We start from the raw sequence: 26,350 nt of genomic DNA on the forward strand, positions 1-26,350 counted from the left end.
TCCCTTCTAATCCAAACTATTCTATGATTCTGTGTGAATTTCTTACAAGTACTGTAATATATAATGCAAAACTGGTGGCTTCATAACAACTCTAGTAAAATACGGTGTAAAATCCTTATCTAATTCAGTTCAGTGGTTTCACCAAGAGACAAGTGGCTGCATTTATACCATGTGTAGAAGACAATCTCTGGGCTAGACATTTCGTTTGCGCACTGGAGACAGCAGCACTGGGATATAGAAACCTCTGAGTTCCCCTGGCTCCTCAGTGTGCTGTGTATGATTCAACTGGTGCTGAGTTTTCCCGGTTGTGTTGGTTGCCTGGGGAGGTGCAACTGGAAAAGCTCTGGGCTCCCACCCACTCCAGTAGCTCCTGGGTTTCCCTCTGGGGCCCAGGACTTTGCTGCATTCTTACCATCATTTATTTTAAAACCCTAACAGCCTATGTCTTCATTAGGACTGCAGGTATGAGTAGGAACTTGCAACTCAGCAAAGGCCTTCCATAGACTCTGTGAGAATACTAACGTCCCAAAACACACAATAATGACATTTTAATGGACATCTTTTATGTTGCTGCACCAGTTCTTTCTTTGTTTCCTTCTTGATTTTTCATTGAAATTATAGATCTTTGCCTTTATTTGTCATGCTGAAATGAACTGCATTCCCTTTATCTGCATGCTTCATTGATAGTGATTTAGTTCTGTTTTGTTTTATTAAGTTGTGCTGGTGAATGTGGTGGTGTTGTGCTTCTTCTAGTCATGTCACATGCATGACTGGAAAAGAGAAGAGCAAACTGAACAGTAAGTTTGTTTCTTCATGGCTTGGAATAAACCCCACCAAATGGCAACCTTGGAAGAAAAAATTATGGAGCCCAAATACTGGTAAAAACACATTCTTGGGGGAAAAAAACATAGCTGAGAAAATAGCCTTCCATTTAAAATACGGGGCTAGGAATTTTCTATTCTAATTTATAATGGATTTCTTTGTGCCTCAGGCACATCATATAATGCATCAATACATGCTTAGTCTCTTATCTATTAGAAGTCATTAGTAAGTATGTTATAAATAATGTTTGGTAATATAACTTATGTCTTAAAAAAGAACAAGCAACGTATACTTGAGGTTTGATGGGCTGTTAAAGTTGTCTGTTTTGTCTTTGGGACTCCTTAACTAATGCTAACCCAGGTTATCATTTTAAATGAATATCGACCTTGATTTGATGTGATGGCTTTTTTTTTTTTCTTTTTTTACCATTTCTTTTCTTCATTTCTTTGTGTGTTGGAATGGAATTTGAACTTCACAAATGCCTCCTCTGCCATGCCAATGCCTTCATGCATGCTGTTTGGGTTTGACCATGCTATTCATTATCCATTGCATGTAAGAAAATATATTTTTTTATTTATTTTTACATTTTAGCCTTTTGCTATTTATTTCAAGTGTGTGGATTTGTTGGGGGGTAAAAAGCAACTGCGTAACAATGAAATTGTTTTGAATTAGTAGAGAGCATATGTTAATGCTATTATCTGAAAGCTGCTACTTCCATCTATCCCATATAAATAGGAACATAAAAATTTCTTTGAAGTTATCAATAGGTATTCAAAAGAAATACCCAGAATCTTTACCTGCAATCTTTCCAATGTGTATTCTCTTTCTGAGAATAAATTTATTGGCTTTTCTCGTAGCAGATAGTGAGTCTTACTTGCTAGGAACAGGAATGATTCCATACACCCAGAAACATGTACATTTGTTTCTCAAGAAAGAGAATTAATAATCTTTCGTCTTCTATTACTATTCTATATATTACAGTCTCAAAAATAAGAGCTACTGTTAAGCTTTTAAGGCTCCAAGTTCTTATATGAAGGCATCTTTTACCAGCTCTTCAGGATGTCACTTTCTTCCAGTACAGACTGGAAATGCATACGTAAATTGTGATGAAACATGCTTGCATTCTTTTATAGAATAGTACATGTACATTTGGCATGTAACTTTGCTAGAGAATGTTAGGATAGAATGAGTACAATAAGCATTTTGAAAGAAGAGACTTTACCCTGTAAATAAATTGTTACACCACAATCACTGAAATCACCCAAAAATGTCATTATCAGAAACTACAATACTTTTGAAATAATAATAACATCCACTAATGACAATTTTTTGTTTTGCTACTCAAATGAGAAACGATGCTCAGTTACTGAGAATACTAGGCCTTGAGATCCTTCGTGTATGAAGTACTTTATTGCACAAAGTAAATTATTATCAATAAAAAAAAAGGGAAAACATGGACTTTTTTAATCTTCTATTTTGAACTATCAGATTTAAAATGTTAAATAATATAATATATATCCCCATACTGTTTTTTCTAGAGATCCTTGTTAGGTGGGTTCATTAAATAACTATTGAGTGATGAGGACTTTACACCACATGTAATATAAAGTCAGTGGGGCTTAGCCAAAACTACTCAAGAAAAAAAATATGGTCGGATTCCTAACAACTTGTACAGAGGATGGCTCTGTCCCAGTAAATGCAGACTGCAGCTGAAAAAGGAGCAGAAACTGGAGGGTGGTCTGAGTTCATTCAGCACAGCTACAGTGGTCTTCCCACACTCCTATGGGACCAGGAGGACTACAGATGCAAACAAACTTCTCTGTGCTCCACAGCTGAGGGTCAACATCACATACATTCCTTAGGCCTTGAAGCTGCTGGGCTGCAGTATTTCTGTGCTACAGGTTTCTGTCTCCTGAATTGAGATAACAGTACTGATGTCAAGAGAAGCACACTCAAAACTGCAAGATGTTTAGGGAAGTCCTATAATGCTGGCATCAAAAGTGATTTTGAATCTTGAACCACTTTCCATTCCCACATCATAACAGCAAGTTTGTAGTCCACTTTAACTAAAATTACAAAAGAGTATAGTTGCCCCATACTTAGCTGGAAAATTCTCCCAAATTTCTCTCTCCCTCCATCTTGGAGGCAGGACACCTGAAAAGAGGTTCATATCTGATGTTTCCTCTGATACATCTTCTTCTACCCTTACAGTCTGTGGCATACCAGCAGTAGGACAAGCAGCTTCCCAGCATGAGCCCCATACATGACAGACTGTGGATGGAAACTGGCCATTAGTGTTGATTTGATTTTCACCCAATTAACTTCTCCATCCAATGAAATAAAATAGATAAGAAAGGGCCACTAGTAATTCATCATGCAATAAGATATTAAAATAGATGGGTAAGTAAGCCCAGATACTCTGAAATGAAGGGTTTAGAATGATTTGTGACATTATGTTATTCTGCCATTATTTGATCATCCAATATCTTCTGCTTCAGAATCCTAAATCCCAGGAGCCTGTTACGCTGGATTTTCTAGACGCTGAACTGGAAAATGATATTAAAGTTGAGGTGAGATTACCTAGTTTCTTAGTACTTGTTGCTGCTTGTATTTCACTATACAATAACTGAAAAATTATGAATTTTCTAGATTTTGAATGGGAATCTATTTCACCATAAATTTTAATTTTAAATTCATCAAGACGATAAAATTGTGGGGAAATTTATTGTAATTAAACAAACTGAGACGTGATACTATTCATAGGCAAGGGCAATGCATTATGTTGCTCTCACTTTGAAAGACACCGTGATTGCTGTTTACGTAACTTTTCCTCATTAAGTGGCAATTCTTGGGGAGGGGGCTTGTAAATTTTTCAGAACAGAACACTTTTTAATAGGATCTTAATACATTACCGGAAATATTTTTGAAGTATTTCCCTATCTCTTACTAATACAGGCTTATTGCTGTGGTGAGAGAGAGAACTGAGAAATAGTGTTGGCAACAAATCAATTCCTTTGTATATTTTTCAGTTCCTAATTTCATAATACATTCAGAAATCAGAATTTAAAAAAAAACCACTTTGTAAGTTTTATGAAATAAAATTGAGGGGTTTTAAACATTTTACATATTTTTAACATCTTTTCACTTTGGAATGGTTCTTTCATAATGACACTAATCAGCTTTTCTTAATATCTGTTAAAGTCTGCTTTAAATTTCTTTGCAATGCCTGCTTCAGAGAAGAATTATTCTTGGACTGGTATAAAAATGTTTTTATGAATTATTGCAGCTACCGAAGTCACAGAGGTGTGCTGGGAAGCACGAGAAATGCCAGGCAAAACTCCTCATCCATGCAGAATTCATGCTCTCTCTATGATGTCCCCAACATCAAGGGGTTTTATGGCATGGTCTATGCAAAGTATACCAGAATTTTTGCTTCTTAACTCTACTGAGTCATTACATATTTGGATAAAGCAATTTCCAATTAGAAAGAACTGAAAACTGTAAACTTAATGTTTTGTTTTTGAAGAGCTATGACTTTCATCTGCATTACTATTTCCTGTGTTTCTGTGATTTATTTTGAATCACTGAAAAGATTATTCAATTTTCATGCAGCACCTAGTTCTTTGCTGGTTGTTTCTTTTTCCTTTTTATTCCTTGCCAATAGATTCGGAAAAAAATGATAGATGGAGAAAGTGGAGAAAAAACATTTGAAACACTGGTCAAGTCCCAAGATGAGGTAAGTTAGCAACAGGAGATTACATTTACAGGAACAAACAAAACCAGAAAAGTACTGTGAAATGCTGTAAAGATGTTAATTTTGTAATGTCAGTTTATATCATTTTTCCCTCTAGATTTGGTAGTTTTACCAGCTCACAGTGAAAGAAATTATGTACTTACAAAAAGAAGGATTATTTTGTTTTTTGGTTTCTTTGGTGCATCGTTAATCAAGCAGAGTTGTTGATGAGGTCTTACACTATGTTCACCAGGAAATGGTCCCAGCCTACTGCTGTGTATAAATCCTAAAATAAAGTACTTAATTTGCTTGCAGACATGTGTGAGGCTGGGTTTGGTAATTTAGATTGCGGTTGAATAGGAAGAAAGTAATGAGAAAGAAAAAAAAACCAAAACCAAAATAAAAAACATTTATATGACATAAACGAAGACTATTTAGGATAAGTACATTAAAGTTATATTATGTACTTGGAATTTCTGAGCAGCATGTTGAGTTCTTTATTTTTTTGTCCAAAATGCTCATTCCTGGTAAAGATTGCTACTAGTTTCTCTGATAAGACAGACACATTTCCTAGCAATAGGAAATACTCAAATGTAATATGGATTGTTACATATATGCTCTACCTCTTGGGGACCTTAATGAAAAGAATCATGACTGGTGTCCAAAGGAGCAGTTCTGGCCAGAGTATGCCCCACAGTTACAGTTCTACAGGAGCTTTTTGAAAATGTTTTACTTTCAATGTAAACCAGCAAGAAGATAGCCAATTTAATGGCTTAGCGGAAGAACATGAAGCAAATATAATATCAAGGAGACACTACACAACCCTTAGATGCCATAGCCATACTCAGCAGAATTTTTGGGAACATGCTTAAAAACATAGAATCATAGAATAGTTTGCTTTGGAAGGGACCTTTCAAGGTCATCTAGTGTGACCTGCCCTGCAGTGAGCAGGGAAATCTTCAACTTGCTCAGAGCTCCATTCAACCTGACCTTGAATGTTTCCAGGGATGGGGCCTCTACCACCTCTCGGGGCAACCTGTTCCAGTGTTTCACCATCCTCGCTGTACTCACTGGGACGTTTTCAGATTTATGTTGTTTTGTTTAAGGAGTGCCTTTCCAAGCCTATGGTTGAAAAGGGCTCTATGTAGGTGGTTAGAAAAGGGAGGATTAGAAGGTCACAAAAATACAGTAATCCCTTTGAGGTTATTCAAGAAACTGAGATCTAAGAGATCTCAGGCTGGGCTTTCATTTCTAGGGCTGTGTGATAAAAGACCTGAAACGGTTGGTCCTGCAACTTTTTGCCCAAAGAGGGAGGGAGGGGAATAATTTACACTTGCGAATGCTGGAGTCAGCGACAGCATCAGGTCGGGGGGATAAATGTAACATCCCTGGGTGCGTGAGAATAAATCAGTTATGCATGGTGCAGACCACAGTCTGGTTATTTTTGTTCTTTTCTATTCTATTTTGAATAGAAATCCCCAAACCTTTTGATCCCAGATGTTTCAGGTGCCCAATGAAATTAATTTCCCTCACCTTCTCTTGTATCACGGCTCAGGATTTCTTCCTCTGCTTGGATCTCACTGACAGAAGACAGGAGCAGCCAGAGATGGCTAGTGATGGTGACTGCTTTAGGCCATAGCCCCCTCCCAGCTCCAGGCTGCTAGAGCCAGGATAAAGCTGCTTCAGCCCATGGGCTATGCATGAGCCATGCATCCCTTAGGGCTTGATAGCTTCATGTATTTTCTTATTTTTAAGAAAATTTTAGGGCTGATGTGGTTGGTTGCTGTGAACTGACAGTTGCAGTCTTGAGGATTAAAATTGATGTCCTTTTTGTTTTGCTTTTTGGTGTAGGTCTGCATTGCTTTCCTTTTGTATTTCAGCTGGCCCCAGCAGTGTCTTGGGAGATGACCTTATACTACAGCGTAGAGACTGGACTTCTAGCAAGTGTGGGTGGGGTGGGATGGAGTCTCCCAAAGCTTCAGGGGCTTTCCAACTAACAGAGAAGATGCCATAGGAACAAAAGTACTGCCACATTCAGGTAGCCAGGGTGGGCAGTAGTGAAAACTGAAGGGTCACAAAGCTGCAAATAACATGTGTAGGCTCTTTGGGGATGAGATGGTCTCAGACCACTTACTAATGAAGGAGGCAAAGGTAAATGGGAGACAACATATGAGAACATGTGATCTGCTGGGACATCATTGAAGAGAGGTTTGCTTTTGAGCATGTTCACAGTTCTGGTGGCAACAGGATTAATAAGAGCCCAGTTGTTCTCTTTCTTCCCTCCCACCTTAGGAGGTTTTTACCTTGCCATTGTACATGATGTGCAACCCATGGCACTGTGCCTGATTTGGAAGGACTGCCAGCACAAGGTTCAAGTGGCTACTGATTCTTGCGCTGAAGTAATAGTGTAGGCACATTATTAAATATAAATAAGCTTGGAGAGGATTCTCTTCAGATACCTTTTTACTTCAAATATAAAATATTTCAGGGCATTGGACTCTGATATATTAATCTTTTTTTTTCCTCTTTATTTTTACCTTTTTTTCTTTTTATTTCCAAAATGACTGTTACGTTATTTTACACTGTCATGCTGTACTAAAAACCAGCAGCCGTACAATGAGAGGGTTTCAAATTATAAATATAAAAAAAGAAAAAAAAAGACACCTATTTTTCGTAACCATGGTCATTTTCACGCTTTTATTTTGCCACAGGGAACAAAACCATGTAAAGATATACCTGTGGTACCTTTCACTGATGCTTGTAATGTTGCAGTGCAGCAGCTGCACAGACTTCATTGCTGGCATGCTTACAAATATCTGATTGTAAAATAATAGTATGTTGCAGCTGGCAAAAACTTGTAGTTTTCAAAGTGGAAAAGTGAGTAAAATGATGTCAACCAGATGCATTAATGATTAAATCCTTAGGGAACTGTGGGACTATGTCTATCACATAATTTTTCATAGCAAAAGAAAATGAATGGTAAAGCTTATCCTAATGTATTAAGTTATTTTAAAATAAACATTTCCTCCAATGTTAAATTTTTCGCAGCTAGAAGACCCTCCTAATGAGATTAGAAACACATGTAATTTAGCACGGGCTGCCTGTACAGTCAGGATTACCTGGCTGTGCCTGTGGATATATATTTAGACAAATCTAAATGCATTTAGCCACTGGTACTGTGACCTGAAAGGACACCCACTGGGTGTTCTGGTTAAAGAGTTACCTACAAAGTCTTTGTATAACTGAGGTTTTTACTTCTCATAGTTTAACTGCATAGAAGAGATAATATCTTTTATCTAATTTAAATCACCCAGGAAAAGGTGCATAGGCCTGGCTATTGAATTTAAAAGGGAAAATGACAGGTGATGTTGTCTTGGTTTTCTTTAAATTTGCATTTTAATAATGTTAAATAAAAAACATAAAAGGTGATTATTTTGCATGTATTTGGAAAATGTTTAAGAAAAGGAGTTGCAGATCAACTCATACTTTTAGAAAAATAATAAACAGACTCCCAACAGATTTGTACTTGATTTTACACTGTGTATCTCAAGAAAAAGTCACCCTTGTTCAAGCTCCTAAGTTAATTTATTTTTTCATCATTGTCCCTTTGTAGAGATACATTGATAAAGGAAATAGAACATATACATGGACTGCTGTGAATGGCACTGATTACAGGTAACTCCTGTTCTCTGACTTTTGTGTAGTTAAATTTACTTTTTGTTCATTTTGGTTAATATTTTTAGCGTTACATTTTCTATACTAGCTGAGTCAGGACCACAGTGTCTTGTGTCCAGGCTGGTAGAATTTTCTGGGTTGCTTTATAGCTCAGGATTGTTGCTCTGCCTAAGGAACAGAATCTCAGTCTTTCATCCAACTGTTGAGATTTAGCACTAGGGTATTTCAGTATGCAGGAAAAGGTTGTTTTTATGGCGGATGTTAAGAATCTTACTTTTGCTTCTATGTTATCACAGTATAATTTTATTCTTAATTGTACACTTTCTCTTAGAGTCCACCTCTTAGTTCATCTTTTCTTTGCATTGTCTCCATGTTCTTGTTTTAATATGCGTATTAACAAGGAAAATGCTATATTTTGGCCTGAATAAAAAAAAGTGACATGTTTTGTGCAAATCTTTTTCAGTCATGGGCATTGCTCATATCATGACTTTGCTAACCTTCATGTCATATTGTAGGGACAGGAACCATGCTTCTGATTTTCTCTGAAACCCATTTCTATTTGTGTCAGGTTTTAACTAATTAGTGCTGATACTGGTTTTTATGCAAAAATTATACAGTGAATTGCGACAGGAACACATGAAGTAATGGGTAAAAGCACATTCCCCCTGGAATGCAATATTGGGATGTGTATTATTTCAAACTTGTTTAAACACACAGCTCCATAGCTTTAAAAGTAATGTAGAAATCTGACATTATACAAAATAAGTTGTTTACCAAATCCCAGAAAAATTCGTAGAATCATAGAATAGTTTGGGTTTGAAGGGACCTTCAAAGGTCATCTTGTCCAACTCCCATGCAAATTAAACTAATCTAGTTCAAAACTACGTGGTACAAATATTAAGTCAAATTTTCATCATAACAGTATCTTAACTGTGGTGAATTGCAGTAGTCTCAGCCAAGCTGGTTCCCATTTTCAGTTATGTTCTGTACAGGTGTACAGCCAATGAGAATGCCAATGTTAATTTGCATATAAAACCAAACATATCAGTTTTAACAAGGAATGCAAATGTAGGATCTTTTATTCAGCATCCAAGGTTTCTGTTGAACTTCCTTTGTAGTCTGTAAGAAAGGAAAGTTTTTATCAGATTGTGCAATCTAGCTATCAGTAAGGAAATACATTTGATTTATATGACTTAATTCTCATTGAGCTCCCTGGCATGAGATACAACAAAAATCCCATTGAGTCACATTGCATAAAACCTCTTAAACATTAAATTCTAGATTTTAATTGCCAATTTCTGCTAGCAGTAACTGTTAATGACAGGTAAACTGCTCCTGATTTCCCAAGAGGAGAATTGGTAGAAGGCTATCACTGAATGTTCAGAATCTCGCTTACATTCTGTTTAAATAGCAAATGTGTCACTAAAGGTCATCTCATTTATGACTCAACTATACAACTTTATTAATGTTAATTTCTGTGGTTATCCATTAGAAACCATTGCAGTTCTACAGTGATGAAATACGAGTGCAAAAATTAAGGATGCAATATGGGAGATGATTATTCCTCTTAAATGATTACACCTGCCTTCTGTCCTTTACATACCTTTTTAGAACTGAACTCTTCTACACATGTGTTGAGTTTAGTTGCAAAAAAGAATCCCTATATTTTTTGAACAAAAATAAGTATAATCTAAAAGAAAATACATTGCAAATACTTTGCAAATCTTCAAATATTATTAGACAATGATCTTGAAAGTTTTTGGTGGTGACTGTATGATTCAAGAAAGTATTTTGTATTTTGAATGTCATGTGAATTCAGGAATTGCCAGATACATTTCCTAATGAATACTGAGAGCTTTTATATTAGCGAAAGGAGATTCTGTCATTATCACTGCAGTACTACATGCTGGTTGTTGCAGTCAGTGATCACTTTGATATGTCTTACATTGGGATGCTAAATGTTAGAGGAAGATACAAGAAACTGTGTCTTTTATTATTTTCAATGATTTCTAAATTCCTTGCTTATCTATTAAAAAGTACATTTATGCTTAAAAGAATGAAAATAAAAACAGGCAGCTTTAGGACCAACATGAATCCACTTGTGTCTATATAATGTGAGGCTAATATGCCACTATATGACTATCTATCTCATCTCATTCATGATGACCCAACTTCAAAACATGTTAACTGCTTTCAAAACACATAGAAGCTGAAACTGGAAAACTGCTGCAGATAATATAATTGCTTTACTTGTCTCATTTCTATTGCAGTTTGGCATTGGTGTTACCGTCATACAGCTTTTATTATATTAAAGCCAAAATAGAAGAACCAATAACTCAAGCCAGATGTAAGTACTGTGAAGGTTCCCTGGTTTTGGCTGCTATTGCCAAGTCTCAGATGCACTTAAAAAAGGAGCGTTTAAAATTCATAAATTTTGTGGAATTCACTGATGTTCTCATGTTGTACCCAAAATCTGCAGCAATGATTCTAACCCATTGTAACATCCAAGGTGCAAGAAATATTCTATAAAGATAGAATATGTGCAGGTACCCCAGTTCCACTGACAATCCCTTTCCCCTTGCTCTGTGCCTATAGAATCATTGCTTTGTGTATCCTCTGTTGCTGTCATTTTAAGGGTCTGGATTCTATTTTTACATTCTATTAGTTAAATGTCACAATATAGACTATAGTAGTAAAGCTTTTTTTTGGTGTTGTTATTTTCGTAGTAGTTACAGTATAATATTTAGGAAATTGCCTCTGCTGCCTGTAGGAATAGATTAATGCAAAAGTGCTATTTGGTTTGGCTTGAAGCAAGGTTTTTATTTTGCATTTTGCAAATAGTTTTAGTGGATGTTTGTAATGTATTTTTGGACTAGACTGATTTCAAGCCATTTGCAGATTCTGGAGAGATAATTGGAAATGATACTTGTGAGTATTCAAATGCTTTTTGTTTATTAGGTGTAGTTTAACTCTAATATAGATAATAGACAAAACAGAACCCATCACATTCTTTTAACTTTATCCAAGTGTTACAACAAACTAGAACAAATATGCTATTAAATGGAAGGTTAGAAAAGCACTGTGAATCTCTCTGACAGGCATAGATACTGTTAGTTTAGAGAAAACTTGCACTAAATCACTGTCCTCTACCATTGCCTCCTGCATATGAAGTAGAATATGGCAAGATTTAGTAATCAGTGATTTATTTTTTAACTTTGTCAAATAGTAAGAGTTTAAAATTAAATTTTTAGTGAGTGAATATGGTTCTTTTGAAAGAATAGATCATCTGGTTTTGTACTTATATCAATACAACCTGCAAAACAGACCCTTGAAATAGCCACAGTACATAGAAGGTACTTGAGAAATAATTGAGAAGGATGTTTTCTTCAGTCTTCAAAGATGTTTGTCTTTTTTTCAGATTACAGCTGTATGTAAATTGAACCTTTGATCTATCTATGCACAATATTTTTATTCAAGGGGCTGTTTGAATAAAATATTGGTTTGTGACCCCTTTTGCTTTACCCTGTTTTTTTCTGCTTCCCTGCTTTCTCTTTCTGATGGATAGTGGCAATCAAAAAGGGCAAGTATATTCTTGTTGCTCAATTTCCTTCTCTTTACTGCAGTTGATATTTTTCACTTGTATTTCTATTCCTACTGGATATTCTCCTCTGTATTCCTCATCTCAGGATTTTTCCCATGATCATTTGGTACTATAGCAATAGAAAGGGGGGGAGGGGAGAAAAGTGAAGTGTTTTTGTTTTCATGCACATTTCAATACGTTGCTTATGTCTAATCCTTCTTTGTCTGGTCCTATCAGTGTTCAGTGACACCAGCTTTTAAAGTCATCATTTTCAGTAGCGTTGGAAGTAATGCTTATATGAATTAGTTTTTTAAACTTCATTGCAAAAAATGCTAGAAGGTTTTTCCTTCATGTTCTTTCATGTCCCAAATATTTTTTTTTAGCAGATTGTAGTTCTAATGAAAACATCTCATATGTTTTCATGTTGTCATGCTAATGAAATGTCTTCTTTAAGTAAGTTTTTGGATACATTTTTTTGCCAGGTGTATGTTGTATATAAAAATCAAGTAAATTCTTCCAATACTGTGAAATACTGAGACGTATACAGTATATTAGTAGGCAAGTGTCTCAAAATAAACACTTCTTTCTAAATTCACAGATGCATGCAAAAGCTAGTCAAATATTTTGAGAAGAAAAATTATGGCAAAAAGCCCAATTTACTTACTTGGTGTTTACTCTTCATCTTTGTAGATTCAGAAACACTGAAGCTTGATCATTTTGATGAAGCTGGCTATACGTTTATAGCACCAAGGTTGGTAAATTTCCCAGTAATAACTATTATTTCAGCACTATAGGCATTAGATCGCATTAGTGACATTTACAAAATACGGACTAGACCAGCAAAATTTTACTTAGGTAAAAGATATTAAGTAAAAGAGTAGTTATTAAATTTAAGTTTTACAAGAGCAATATTCTTGCTGGAGCATAAATTGCATCTTCATGCTCTGATTACTGTTTACATTAATCAGAGAGAACTGTAAAATCTGATGTTGATGTTTCAGTGAAAATCTTACACACATCTGTTTATTTTTTCTTACGACTTCAAAGACTTTATAACTTTGTACCTTAGCTTCTCATTTGCAAAATCAGTACCATAATACTTACTTTGAGATGTTTGCCAACTTCTAGATAGTATTTCAAAGGTCTCTATCACTTAAGGATGAATTAATTTTTCATTCATTGAACATAAAAAAATGAGGGAGTCATTGAAAATTGATCAAGTAAGTTCATTAGTTCCCTTTTTTATGTGAAATCTTATAGTATTTATTGCCCTTGTAAATTATATTTGCAAAGGAAAGATAGTATAATACATAGTTCTTAAAAATTGAGTCCCCTTAAACGATAGTTAAAACAAATAAGGGAATTGCTGTACTATCAAGCTCAGTTAAAAATTGTTGAATTCCTTATTATATTATAAATTTTTTTATCCTTTTAAATTTCAATTAATAAATTGATTACAATGAATAGATTGATTTGGACGTAAACCATAGTTTTCTATCTTCAAATGTATTCTCAGCTTAACTGTTTATTTTTTTTTCTCAAAAGACTAAAGTTATTGATACCAATTAGTAGTTTCGTGCAAGTCTCTAGTTGTTAGGCTGATCTACATGAATAGAACCTGCCTGATATGGAAGTTGTTAAAATGTGAATATTGGTACAGTAAGGCGAATTCTGCCTGCAGTCTTTCAGGAACGTGGTAAAGTAAGTAAAGGGTAACAAGATATCTTATTCATATGGAATACTTGAACAGACTTCTTTTGTTCATAAAATTAATTTAATACAAAAAGCTTATTTAAAAACAGAGCTTCCTGATTTTCCGATGAATACTTTCTACATTTTAATTAAAGTTGTTTAATGGCACTCACCAGCTAATATTTGCCTTCAAAATGCCCAGTGACTTTTATTGTGCTTGCTTGCATTAGATGAATTGCTTAATGATATATTGCTTTACTTTATTACATTGTGTAAAGGACAGGAGTTTACTGTTTATCTGTTTTGCATATGTCAAAACAAAGAATGTTTATATGCTTATGTATATAGGATTAAAATTGCCTTTAAGACTTCTCAGAGGATAGGACTTTGTTCCATAAATCCAGCTTTAGTTGAGCATGAAGTGACTATGTTTTAATCAGCAGTCCATATACTTTTCAGTACAGTTTAACCCAGGAACAGTCTAAATTCACTGGCCATTTTCTTGTTTATTTTACAGACTGTAATCTCCTAATTTCATGGTCTACACTAGTCCTGAGTACTTCTTCTGGGAATCTGTGCCCAGTCTCATACATATCAGATATAGGCAGAGACCTGAACACTTTATTTCTTGTAGATATTAATATATGGTAGATGTATTCAGTATGATCAACATTCAGCATTGGCTGTGGTAGCCAGTTGATGCAGTAGTGCCAGCCTGACAGTTGCACAATCCTACTTGGACTTCTAAACTGCTAAGCCATATTTCTCTGCTTTAGTAGCAGATGAAACAAATCTGAGAAGACTAATGTTCTGTTGTTTTTCAGAGAATATTGTAGTGATGTAAAAAAATCAGAAAACAACACTGAATTTCTATTAAATTTCAATGAATTTATTGACAGAAATACTCCAAGCAGTCCATCATGTAAGTATTCTTCTCAATTAACTCAATTTTAATCTTAGGAAAATACTAGTAAATGAGAACTCGTCTAAATGAAAACTTTCATGGCCAAATCATGTGCTTTTGGTTTTTACCTTCACTGATTTGATATTTTATTCTTTTTTAGTAGAAATACACCTAGTGTCAGGATTTTCTACCCAAGGCAGAGACTGTAAAATTAGTTTGCAGTTTTCTAGGTTTATTTAAGAAAGTTTGCAGGGCATTGCATTATGCCCAGTGTTCTCCAAAGTTCCTCTCAGCATTCTCTTCTAGCAGCAAATACTACTAGTTCATTTTAATACACTCCAGATATTTTGAATTTGTAGGTTTTTTCTCTTGAGTACATAGAATCATAGAATCATAGAATAGTTAGGGTTGGAAAGGACCTTAAGATCATCTAGTTCCAACCCCCCATCACCCAAAATAAGTTTCAGATAGACTTTAAAATCTTGTAGTGACATCTTCAGTCTGCTTACTTGTCAGTATATGTAAATAAGTAAAGAAAAGGAGCTGAGAACTAAAATAACCAATAACCAGAACAAAAGATAAGGATGTTCTGTTTCTCATTCACAAATTGGTTAGAGATTTCATTTAGGCTTGGGTTGTTCAAGACCAAAGATTCATGTAACTGCTGCAGTGGTGAGCACTGGCCTTTGGGAAGGTAATCACATTCTGAAATTAGGCCTTAAACTCCATTTAGAATAAAGGAGTTAATGCTTCTGAATGAACCATAAGTAACTCATTAAAGTCGTGTTCTCATGAAAAATTCAATGGTTGGGTTTGTTTGTTTATGCATTACCAGTCTGTTTTGCATTATTAATAATTTATAAACAGTTGGAATAAGCTTTTTTCCCCTTGCATTCCCTGAGTCTTTTTAAAATGTCACTGTCATGGATCACTAAGTCTTTCTGCTGAATCAGACCATGTAACTGAAGGAATGTGTGCTTAGATATGTGGCTTTCTCACAAAAGTCTATTTTTGTGTGCATGTGTGGGTGGTGGTGTTCCTAATGGAGTGATCTTATTCACTGGCTTATTGCTGACTGTCCAGAATCTTAATTGAGTTCCTTGTCTCAATCTTGGAAATCAAAGCATTCACCTCAACTGATTAAATTAGTTAATAAATTAAAATTCTAGTTTGATATTCGCTAGTTTAAGCAAATATTGAGGACAAATACTGTATTGTACACGTGTAACACATGTAATGTTATTGTAGTATCCACTAGGGCCTACTAAGTAATTATGCCAAAATGTTGTCAAATTATTGCTATATTTACTTTTGGAATCCACAACAATTTCACTTTTTCCCTTCTTTTTCCTAATACTTAAGTTACTTTAAAAATAGTCTCCTGAATAAGTAAACAGTGTTGACTAAAGGAAACAGTGGCTATGGAAATTATCTCAGCTAAAAATGCTTTTCAAAAGGAATAACTAGTGAACTCCCCAAATAGAAATAATCTATATGCTAGAAGTTTAATGTCTGTTCTATTTTGACTCACCTCATCCAACGGTAACCTGTTAGATGTTAGCCAGAAAGTCAGACAGGTACCTCTGTTGTCACTAAGGGGACAGTAAAAGTGATTACCCTACTTGTCTTCAACATCTGCTTCATGTAAGTAAGCAAGTCTCACTTTGTGGAGGAGCATGCAGCACAAGGGGATCCTAAACAAAAAATAGACCAAACAAAATATTAAGAGTTTATGTTAGCAGAGATAAATATCACTCTGAGAGACATGTTTTGATATTTTTATTCATATAGAATATCAATTTAATTTCTAGAAAAATGTGGATGCAGCAAGACCCTCCAAATTTTGTCCTTGCTTCTTTCTGTTGAACATTTCTAGAACTTTCTTTTCAGTACCATTTGGCAAGAGATGTTTGAGAAGCACTGACTTCAAACCATCTTTGCAATTATACTTAAAAATGACATACTGATCTAAGTGACTAATTCAAAATTAGTTTATTTCCCTTCACCCATTTTCAGAAGGCAAATAGGTTTTGTTGGGAGGCTGGGACTTAAGTGATTTATAATTATATTGTAGTTGAATTATCTCCTTTTTCTGTAGCATGTAAGAGTATGTATAACTAAATGTTTTGTTGCATCACCTGAGATAGATAGATAAAAAGTGCTTGAATGAAAACATGCTTTAAATATAGGTTCATTTCCAAGTCTAACACAGGAGCTTTGCAAAGCTGGGACCTAGACCCTTGTCACCTTTCTTATTACTATGGCACAAAGATAGATAGACTTTTAGGACACAGTGAAGGAAAAGTTTAAGTCAAGTCAACAGTGTGAGAGCAATCTATTTAATGGTAAGTGATTGACATAATTTAAAGTTAGACAGTATGTCCAACAGGAATAGCCAAATTTTTCTGGCTATAGAATCGCAATAACTCACAATTTCATTTTAGCCATTTTATGGATTTCTACGTCATATGTGTGTCTTAACTCTTTTGATAGGTAATACTGATATGGTCATTAGAGTTTTGCTGGATGCAGGATTTACAAATGAACTTGCCCAAAAATATTGGAGTAAACTGTCTCTGTAAGTATTCATTTTATTGACTGTGATTTTTTTATGCATTTCAAAGTTTGATAATAAAATAATATGCATGCATGTGTATATACAGTTAATTTTTACACAGGATAAATATTTAATTCACAGTTATGCACTTAAATGGCAACCCTTCACATAGGAACTTGTGATAATTATAGTCAGTTTTAATTTTAAATCTTATTTTTATTTACAGTGATGGCGTTGTTGCACAATTTGTTGTTACAGATGGTGGAATTACTAGAGTGTTCCCAAAAAGGTAACAAATACTATAAAATAGTATAATATCATCATTTTGAAACCTGAAAGACTTGACGGCTATATAATGGATTTATTGAATGAAAAACAACTTCCACAATCTAGTCTGTACTGATAACTATGAAATGAATTGAATGTCTTGTTTTGCTTTGATTTTTCCTGTGTCACTGCTTGAAACTGATCTGTAATATTATTTCCATAACAGGTCACTGTAATCCAAGTTTCTAATCAGCATAGAGTAGCAGTAAAAGCAGTGCCCTTGTAGTAGTAGTGGGGCCATGCTAATCCCTAATTACTCCTAAGCACTCAGTTTTTTTTGGCAGGCCCATACTGTAAAGCAGTAGGTGATGTTTTATTTTTTAGACTAATTAAGAGCAGACCAAATGGTCCAGGGACTTCAAGAGTGAAAAATGTATCATTACCAGAGGCCTAAATGGGAATGTGAAAGTTATCTTATAATAAACTAGACATCCCCATCAGTGACTGGGAATAACGAGGGCACCAGTATAGCTATACTGGCAAATGGAAAATTTATCTATTTTCTTAGTTTATTCTGTGTTTCCCAAAAATGGGAACATGCCCATGCATTTTACTCCCTGAATATTTTTTTTTCCCTGTTTTGGTGTTAATAATAAAAAAGACTTTTGGAATGACAGAGCCTTGGGCGACATGGTCTAGTGTGAGGCATCCCTGCCCATGGCAGGGGGTTGGAACTAGATGATCTTAAGGTTCTTTCCAACCCTAACTATTCTATGATTCTATTATTTCTCCAGAACTAACATGTGTTGTAAAGTTTTGATTATATTTTGTTGTAAGTAGTGTTGCAGTTATATTTATCTCAATATGTCTAAAAATGGTAGGACAAGATCCATGTTGTTCCAAGAATACTATTTTCTTTTTTTTCTTTTTCAAAGTTCTTTTAATAATTACACCTGGCAGTTAACCAGTGAAATCTGACAAAGTCCCAGGGCTATATGAGTGAATCTCATGTTATTTCTGACTGTGAAACATTAAAAAAATATAATAATTCTGCAGCACAACTGTAATGAGACTCTACTTACCTTTTTTGATCACTTTTTCTTCCTGTGTGTGATTAGGGCAGGAGAAGATTGGTTGGAAAATGCTGAAACTTATGAAGTCAGCTTCTATAAACGGAGTTTAGATAATGACAACTATATTTTCACAGCTCCATACTACAACAGTAAGTCATCACTGTTTTGAAATGTCAGAGCTAGCTAGTACAATGTAAGAGTACTTGTGGCAGTTTCCCATACCAGTTGAGGTCACTGACAAAGGATGCAAGTGGGACAATTCATAAGGAAAAAAGTCTTGGGATGTCACCCATTATTATGGAAGTGGTAGCTAGGAGGACACTAAACAAGGGACACCATAGTTTTTATCAACACAGAGGCCCTATATGCTCAGAATTGACACAGATGAAAACATGTGGAGTTCTGTATTCATTTATTATACTGAACCACTGTTTTACAGAGATGCTTTGGCAGGATTATTTTAAGAGGAAGTGAAAGGATATTGCACTTGGGGACAGTTATGTTACCTTAAAAATCCTTACTTGAGCTGAGTTCTTCATACTTCCTCAGCACCAAACCTAACTTGGGGGAGCAGGTACAAGGGTCCAAAGTCCACAACAACAAAGTCCGTTGCACCACTGCTGACTTTAAACATTGCTTTTGAATTCTATTTCAGATTGCTGTTATTCACCAAAACCAATTTGTCCAAAATACCATTATATCTAAAACCTAAATATGTACAATAATAAGTGCTCATTACTAACGTAAGCAGCGTAAACTTTGCCAAGCTCATCTTAAAAAGCGGATGCTACCACAAATGACACACTCCTCTCCTAAACATATGGGATCTTTTATTGCTGTTATTTCATACTTATTTATTGCATCTTTTCTTAATGAAATATTAAGAAGGTAATTAACTATATTCCCTGAAGCCTTTCTTGTTCCTCATGAGCTCGAGGGAATGTACTTTTAACTTGCTTTTTCATACTTTTTTCATGCTTTTTCAAGCAGTGTTGAAAACAGGCTAAAGTCTGTCAGAGAAGTAATTGTTGGTTAGTGAGTGGTGTCAGTACACCCTGCACTGAAAAATACACAGACGACAGCAGGATAAAATCTTTGGCTCAGATCCTGCTTTTACCAGAGCTGCTCAGTAAAGTTATTCATGGCACTGTCTGCAGGAAAAAAAAAAAGACTACAGTAACTTTATGAAGCAGTGAAACCATGTACAAAAAGTGAATGAAGAAACTTAAACAAAAATATTCCTTTTAGTCTTCCAGATGTTAGTGATCTGAGCTATTACAGGTGATAAATGTGCAGTACAGCTGGGTCAGTGCTTTTGAAAAAGGGTTTTTTTGAATCATTCTGGATACTTGAATAATCATTAATTTTGGTTTCAGAGGTTATATCACCCTAACCTTTTCTTTTCCTTTTTCTTTTCCTTTCTACACTTTCAGAAAGTGGTGCCAATAGCTATGAAACAGGTATTATGGTGAGCAAGGCTGTGGAAATAACAATTAATGGGAAGCTTCTGAAACCAGCAGGTAAGATAGAGACCAATCTAAAAACATTAGTTATTTGGTTGTTGCTCAACAGTGAATTAGAAATTTAATTGAGATTTCAAAGGAACTTCACTTCATATAACATTCTTTTCTCTGAAACTGTTTTAATCTTGCTAGTGGAAATCAAGCCAAAGATCTAGTTGTGTTTGAGAAAGACTGCTTAATTTATTAGTCTCATAAAGGATGTTGGTGGTCAGACAACTGAGCACAAATCATATTTTATCCTTTTCCAGTTTAATAATTTAAATGTTATTATAATTTTTCCCTTTTTTAGGATTCTACAGCTACCTTTTTTTTTATTATTTTACTAAAAAAGACTTTCATGTATTTCTTGTTAGTTGTTGGAATAAAAATTGATGCAACCAGCTGGATGGAAAATTTCACAAAAACCACAATCAAGAGCCTGGTAAGCAATTGACCAAGTCTTTTTTGAACTTAATTTGCATTTCTCAAAGCTTCAGATGCAAATAGGTCTAATAACTCTTTGTGCCAGAGTCACACTGATGCGTAGTTGCCAAGTAGTTGTGGTATTTAAATCATCCAAATGCACAAAATAAATCTATGTTGAAATAGGCTGTATTTTGTACGTCTTGCTTTCATAATTATAGAACATGGATAAAGACAAAGAAAAATTATATATTCCAGCCAGTAGGCTCCCTACTAAGATTATGCTGTAGCAATTAATTAAATCTGCAAAAGAATTGGTAAATCTATTTTTATCTAATATGGAGAATGGGTAAGCAGTGAACAGTAAGGATTTGTATTGCAACCAACATCATGGCAATTTTGCAGAACTTAGGAAAATAAGTGCATGACCCTTTCATTCCTTATATCTAATGCTTAGGTGTAAAGGGGAAGGAAAAACTAAGGCATTAATGTACATTGGGAAAGGAGAGGCACAAAATGAACACAATTACAGAACAACTGGATGAGTCAATATTGCTTGTTGGTCCTGTATTAAGGGAACCAAGAACAGTGTCCATTGTTGGTATTAAAGCTGTAGTTCAGTGGGTAGGCAAATGCGTTGCCTAAATGTCAGAACAGTTAAGGACAAAAATACATAGCTGAAAAGAGAAATAAAGAGGAATATCTCAGAATTAATTTGAGATGAATGACTGCAGCATTGTCTGGTAGCTGTTTTGCTCAGGACATAATGCAAGGAGACAGTTATGTGGGTCTGTATACGCATATTGCAAGAAAAAGAGAACATGTAATCAAGCCCATAAAACCTAACTGGTGATGGTGGGCTTCCTTTATCACTTGGGATTCCCATGCTTTGAGACAGGTGAAGCCTTCAATGATCAAGAAAAAGATACTTGGCAATATATTTCCTAGGCCTTCTTTCCATACCCCAAATACACGTAAATGTTCTGAAACTCAGAACAGTGACATCCTGACAAGTCCTCCAAACTATTTTTTCTAATATATTAAGCATACTTAAAAAGGGAGATGTATCTGAGACTTTGTGAAAGACAGTAGAGATTGTGCTGTTGATAATTACTGAGTACAGGTTGTTCACAGAGGTATTTGGTATAAACTGCATACACTCAAAATTAATTTAAATTAATATAGAGGTACTGAAAATCAACTTCTTGTCTTAATTGATTAATATCAGTGTAAAATAGGGCTTCTATTGAAACATTTTTGTGAATTTTACTGTACTTCCGTTTTCTAGTGCAACAGTGAAATCTGTGGCTGTGAGAGGAACAGTATGGTAAGAATATGTTCAGTTTATTAATATCTGGCAGATTGCTAAAATTATTCTCTAGATTTATCTAAGGCAATAATTCTGTCATTATTTTAAAGTTAATGTTACAGAAAACAGGACTTAAATCATTTATGTCTTGAGAAAGAGATTAAGATTAGGAAATGAAGGGGTGAAAGGGTATAAAATTCAGGTGAAGTGGTTGTTGTGAGAATCATTGCAATGAGGTTATGAGAACTAGAAGGAAGAAAAAAGGTAAAGTGAGAGCAATAGAGGATGATGTGAAGAGAAATGTAAGAAAAATATAAGGTAATTTTCAATGCAAGAGGCAAATCCTGAGGAAAGGGAATAATTTAAAAGAAAAACAAATAAACAAAACAAAACTCTGAGAAAAAGAGCACTAGAAGTGCCTCAGAGAAGATAAAGGCAAATTGAAAAGCACCAGAGTATGTGATATGCCCTTCAACGGTCATTAGTCATCCTCCTCTCCTCTGTTCCCAGCCCATTCAGGATTGGGGGATCCCGTAGCTCTGCTAGCACTCAGGAGAGCACAGCTTCAGGGGCTATCACAGTATCAGGTTCTGCCATGTGCTTAAAAGCTTTCTCTGCTTGGGTCTTCTGTGAGTTCTTTTGTGAAGCGTGAAGATCATTAAATGTGAGGTTGTAGCTAAAAGGGTGCTCTGGGAGGTTATCTGTTTGGCTGCACTGCTATCTCTCCAATCTCTGACTGCTGGGATCTTTTACAAAGTGCAAAGCACAGGGAACCAGCGGGCTCCTGCACCTGACACCTGGAAGAAACCCATTATAGTCCTTGGCAAGCGAAAATAATCATGACTAGCAAGCTGAGAGTCTGCCCTTAAAGCTTTTTACCATTACAAGCTGCAAATGGAAAAGGACTTGAAGCATGGCTGAAGCACATGAGGAGTTATAGTACCTTATTATGAGTTGAGATTCAATTATAATCAGATTTAACAAGTATGTAGCACTCAGAGCTAACAAAGTATTGAGCAAATAAGAATTTACAAAACAACTTTTATGAAATTAAGCCACAAATAAGCCTTTGATCTGTACAAAATTTTATAATATGATAATGCTACTTGTTATAGCTTAATATTGGCCCTTGGTTATGGGGTTCTGATTTAGCCTGGGCCACATAGATTTGAAGATATTTCTGAAGTGTTGAATAAAAAACAGGTTCTTACAGAGTGTTGTCTTGACAAATCCTTCCTTTAAAATATATTTTACTTTCTTATAATAGCATGTGGACTGTGTTATCCTTGACGATGGTGGATTTCTTTTGATGTCAAATCGGGATGAATATACACAACAGGTATGTATAATTTTAAGGACAGAACATGAAAAACAATAGGGAGAAGTTTTAAGAGAGAAAAAAACCAGCAGTTCACTTGCAATTTACCCTAAGAGTAACATTTCTGAATCACAAAAAGTTTTCTGTATCAGAAATTCAAGTTATTTTGTAAGTCTTTTTCACAGTTTTACTTATGGCTCAAGGTGCCATACTCCTACCAAGTTGTATTCTTTGTGCTCTGCCATTAAACAGGTAGGCTGCTGATAGACCTGTGATGGTGAGGGCAAGAAGTATGGCATCCACACATCCACTTTCTTATATTTCTCTTGCTTTTCCCAGAGCAGGGTGATGTCACTGATAGTGCATTTAACAGTTACTGTCTAACTGGAGTTCTCCAACCAACTTTTGGAAGATAAATAGTCAAAGAAAGAAATAAAGACATAAGCAGCACAGACAGATGAGTAGTGTAGAGGAAAAAAGTAGTGTATGTGTGTGGGGAAAACAGAATTGTTTACTTTTTAACGAGAAAAAAACCTGGAAATACGTAAACATTTCTGTGTTTGCTCCCTTATCAGATTGGAAGATTCTTCGGTGAAATTGATCCTGGCCTGATGCGAAACCTGATTAACATGTCCCTGTATGCCTTTAACAAGTCGTATGACTATCAATCAGTCTGTGATCCCGAAGAAGAACCAAAGCAAGGAGCTGGACTTCGTTCTGCTTACGTGGTCAGTAGTCCCTTATGTGGTGACTGACATTACCTTAAAAAGTCTGCAGGTGTTTATACAAATAACATCATCTCTGTTGTTTTTTTCCCAGCCTACAATAACAGATATTTTGCATCTAGGATGGTGGGCTTCAGCAGCTGCCTGGTAAGTACAAGTGTGTGAGAAATCTGTATGTCCAAACTAGAATATTCAGTGGATGAATAACACAACTGCTCTGAATCCTTTAGTTTCTGCAGTTTCTCATGGTGAAAATTTGTAGCTGTGTCTCCGGTGTTCTGCCAACAACTGAGTACAAAACTACTCTTGTCTGGTTTTGTGATTGTGTGTTCTGACTGAAAAATCAGCTACAGGAAGCTACAAAATCAGCTTCAGGAAGCAGAGCTGTGATTAAGGTTCTAAGTCTAATTGACAGGTGCAAAGGTTCAGATGAAATTATTACATTTAGAATTACTGATCACTTGGTTCCCTATTTCAGAATATCATATTTCCCTTTTTCTAGCAGGAAGTCTTAAGAAAATCAGTGATCACTTTAAGTGAATCATTTTACAAAAACACATGAATCATAGAATCATAGAATAGTTTGGGTTGGAAGAGACCGTTAAAGGTCATCTGGTCTGACCCACCCTTAAAATAAGCAAGGATATCTTCAACTAGATCAGGTTGCTCAGAGCCTCGTTCATCCTCACCTTGAATGTTTCCAGGGATGATGCATCTACCACCTCTCTGGACAACCTGTTCCAGTGTTTCACCACCGTCATTGTAAAGATTTTTTTCCTTCTATCTGGTCTGAATCTCCCTTCTTTTAGTTTAAAACCTTTGTCCCTCCTCCTATGCGACCATCCAACCAATTCCTCATCCCCCAAGCAGTCCACTTACCAAGTCTATCTCTCTCCAATTTAAAGAACATGCGGGATGCCATGTCAAAGGCCTTACAGAAGTCCAAATAGATGATAGGGCAAAAGTTAGTATATTTGGACTGTTGTGTAGTTCTGGGATTGACCTTGAGAAAGACAGGGTTGCACCAGTAATTAGGTTTATCTTTCACAATCAGAATACTTGATAAATTTTAAAACTAAAGATCCATTTAGGAGCTTTCTTTTCTTTTTGCTTTGGTTCCTGCATTATAATAATAGCCACAGAAAGAATTTTACTGATTTCAGAGCTGTGTAGGTAGATACTGCTATCAATGGGTTCCTGCAGCACCACACTGGGATAAGTAACTGGGACTGATGTGATACTTTTGCACTCGTCTGAATTGCACCCTTGGAGACTGTTCCTTTTCCTGAAGTTCTATGATGCTTATTTTTTTATAATAACTATCAAGCTGGAATAAATGACCTACTTTATGAAGCTAAGAGTTAAAATATGTAGCAGCTGAACAAACATAGTAATTTTCTCACAGATAACACCATGAAAATTGTATATTGGTTTTTATTGGTTACATTTTGTTAGCAGCAAAAATATCAGTTTTCTTGGACAACAGCAAACCTCAAAAACTGGAGATGGGCAATAATCCAGAAGAGAAACTTGAGCTCTTCTCAGAGAAACTTTAGTTTATCAGTGTTCAAATCAGACTCAGTAGTCTGGACTCAATTTAGACCTGAGGTTTATTTTGTGTGATGTTTAACTTGAAAGCATCACATGAAAGTACTTTCTACAGACATGTTTTTAATGGAATCTAGGTCAGAAGCAGGCAGAGAAGGCCATTAAGCAAGCAGGGTGAAAAAGGGCTGACCAAAAATGGAATTAGTGAGCCACCTGGCAAAAGCAAATGCAGGGAAATAAGAGAAATCAGGTTATTAAAGAAAACTATAGTGTTTCAGGCAACAATGTGGCATAGAGGTGTGAGTGATAATATTCAAAATGCATATGGGGTGCATCAGCATTTAATTAAGAGAGTACGTATCATTTCTCCGTCATGCTCCTTTAGCTCAGATTTTACAGGCTGCCTTTTTCACTCAGTTCCCTGTAAATTCTGTGGTAAGCCCTTATGAAGCATTGCTATTTTCTGTCAGCAAATTGCATCACTGTTGAATGGCATCAGGTCTCTTGTCATCCATGATGGTAATGCACTGTCCATCTGATGATTCAAGTCACAAAGCTGTGGATGTGGACCCAGAGCTCATTCAGGCAGTGCTTCCACTGTAAAGGTGACAGATTCAGTTTCTTTACACATGTATCACACTGGATTAGGAGAAAAGGAAAAAGTCTTGGAGGCTGAATAAAATTATACATTCCCTTTACTCCACCGAACAGGCATTGGAACAGAACGAGATGAGGAGAGGTCAGGTCATATTTGTAGGCAGAAGCACACCTAAAACATAACAAGAAACTACACCTTAGGAATGTTTAAGCAGAAACAGTGAGTCAAAGAATATAACTGTTGCAGTTCCTGTTTTGACAGGTTGTTAGAGGTGAAGGGGATCATGTATGTGACAAGTTAGTACTCACTTCAAGTAAATAAAATAGGAAATATATGATCACGAGGAAAGAAAAATAATCTGAAATAAATGGAGCTCCTTAAGTCTTAAGTGTTTCAACAGCACCTAGGAAGAAAATATATTTCATACCTCAAGAGCAGAAAAAAAAAGATGATTCTAAAAGTCAACTACTACAGTAATTATGTTTATAATATACTTGTAATATTCCAGTGGTTGTCTCCTTCTCAGCAATTTAATGAACCTTAATCAGTGTAAAGTATCTAATTCAGGAGCATTTTCCTTGAGTGTGTTCAAAAGGAGTTCTGGTTGGTTGAAGTGCTACAGGA

General features: G+C 35.5%; 1 protein-coding gene across 1 annotated transcript in view; it reads left to right on the plus strand.

Moving 5' to 3' along the window:
• The first annotated feature begins 1,288 nt into the window (after positions 1 to 1,288).
• Positions 1,289 to 26,350, plus strand: part of CACNA2D1 (calcium channel, voltage-dependent, alpha 2/delta subunit 1) — a 39,768-nt gene continuing 14,706 nt past the window's right edge. The window contains exons 1-16 of the mRNA XM_010010677.1: positions 1,289 to 1,374; positions 3,321 to 3,392; positions 4,487 to 4,558; positions 8,169 to 8,230; positions 10,501 to 10,577; positions 12,501 to 12,561; positions 14,327 to 14,424; positions 16,900 to 16,984; positions 17,190 to 17,252; positions 18,349 to 18,452; positions 19,737 to 19,823; positions 20,180 to 20,247; positions 21,517 to 21,555; positions 22,805 to 22,876; positions 23,431 to 23,583; positions 23,675 to 23,727. Coding sequence (XP_010008979.1) covers positions 1,315 to 1,374; positions 3,321 to 3,392; positions 4,487 to 4,558; positions 8,169 to 8,230; positions 10,501 to 10,577; positions 12,501 to 12,561; positions 14,327 to 14,424; positions 16,900 to 16,984; positions 17,190 to 17,252; positions 18,349 to 18,452; positions 19,737 to 19,823; positions 20,180 to 20,247; positions 21,517 to 21,555; positions 22,805 to 22,876; positions 23,431 to 23,583; positions 23,675 to 23,727 — 1,226 coding nt within the window. The 5' untranslated portion in view covers positions 1,289 to 1,314. The remainder of the gene's footprint in view (positions 1,375 to 3,320; positions 3,393 to 4,486; positions 4,559 to 8,168; positions 8,231 to 10,500; positions 10,578 to 12,500; positions 12,562 to 14,326; positions 14,425 to 16,899; positions 16,985 to 17,189; positions 17,253 to 18,348; positions 18,453 to 19,736; positions 19,824 to 20,179; positions 20,248 to 21,516; positions 21,556 to 22,804; positions 22,877 to 23,430; positions 23,584 to 23,674; positions 23,728 to 26,350) is intronic.

Source organism: Nestor notabilis, unplaced genomic scaffold, assembly GCF_000696875.1.
Source record: "Nestor notabilis isolate BGI_N333 unplaced genomic scaffold, ASM69687v1 scaffold5523, whole genome shotgun sequence".
NCBI classification, from domain to species: Eukaryota; Metazoa; Chordata; class Aves; order Psittaciformes; family Psittacidae; genus Nestor; species Nestor notabilis.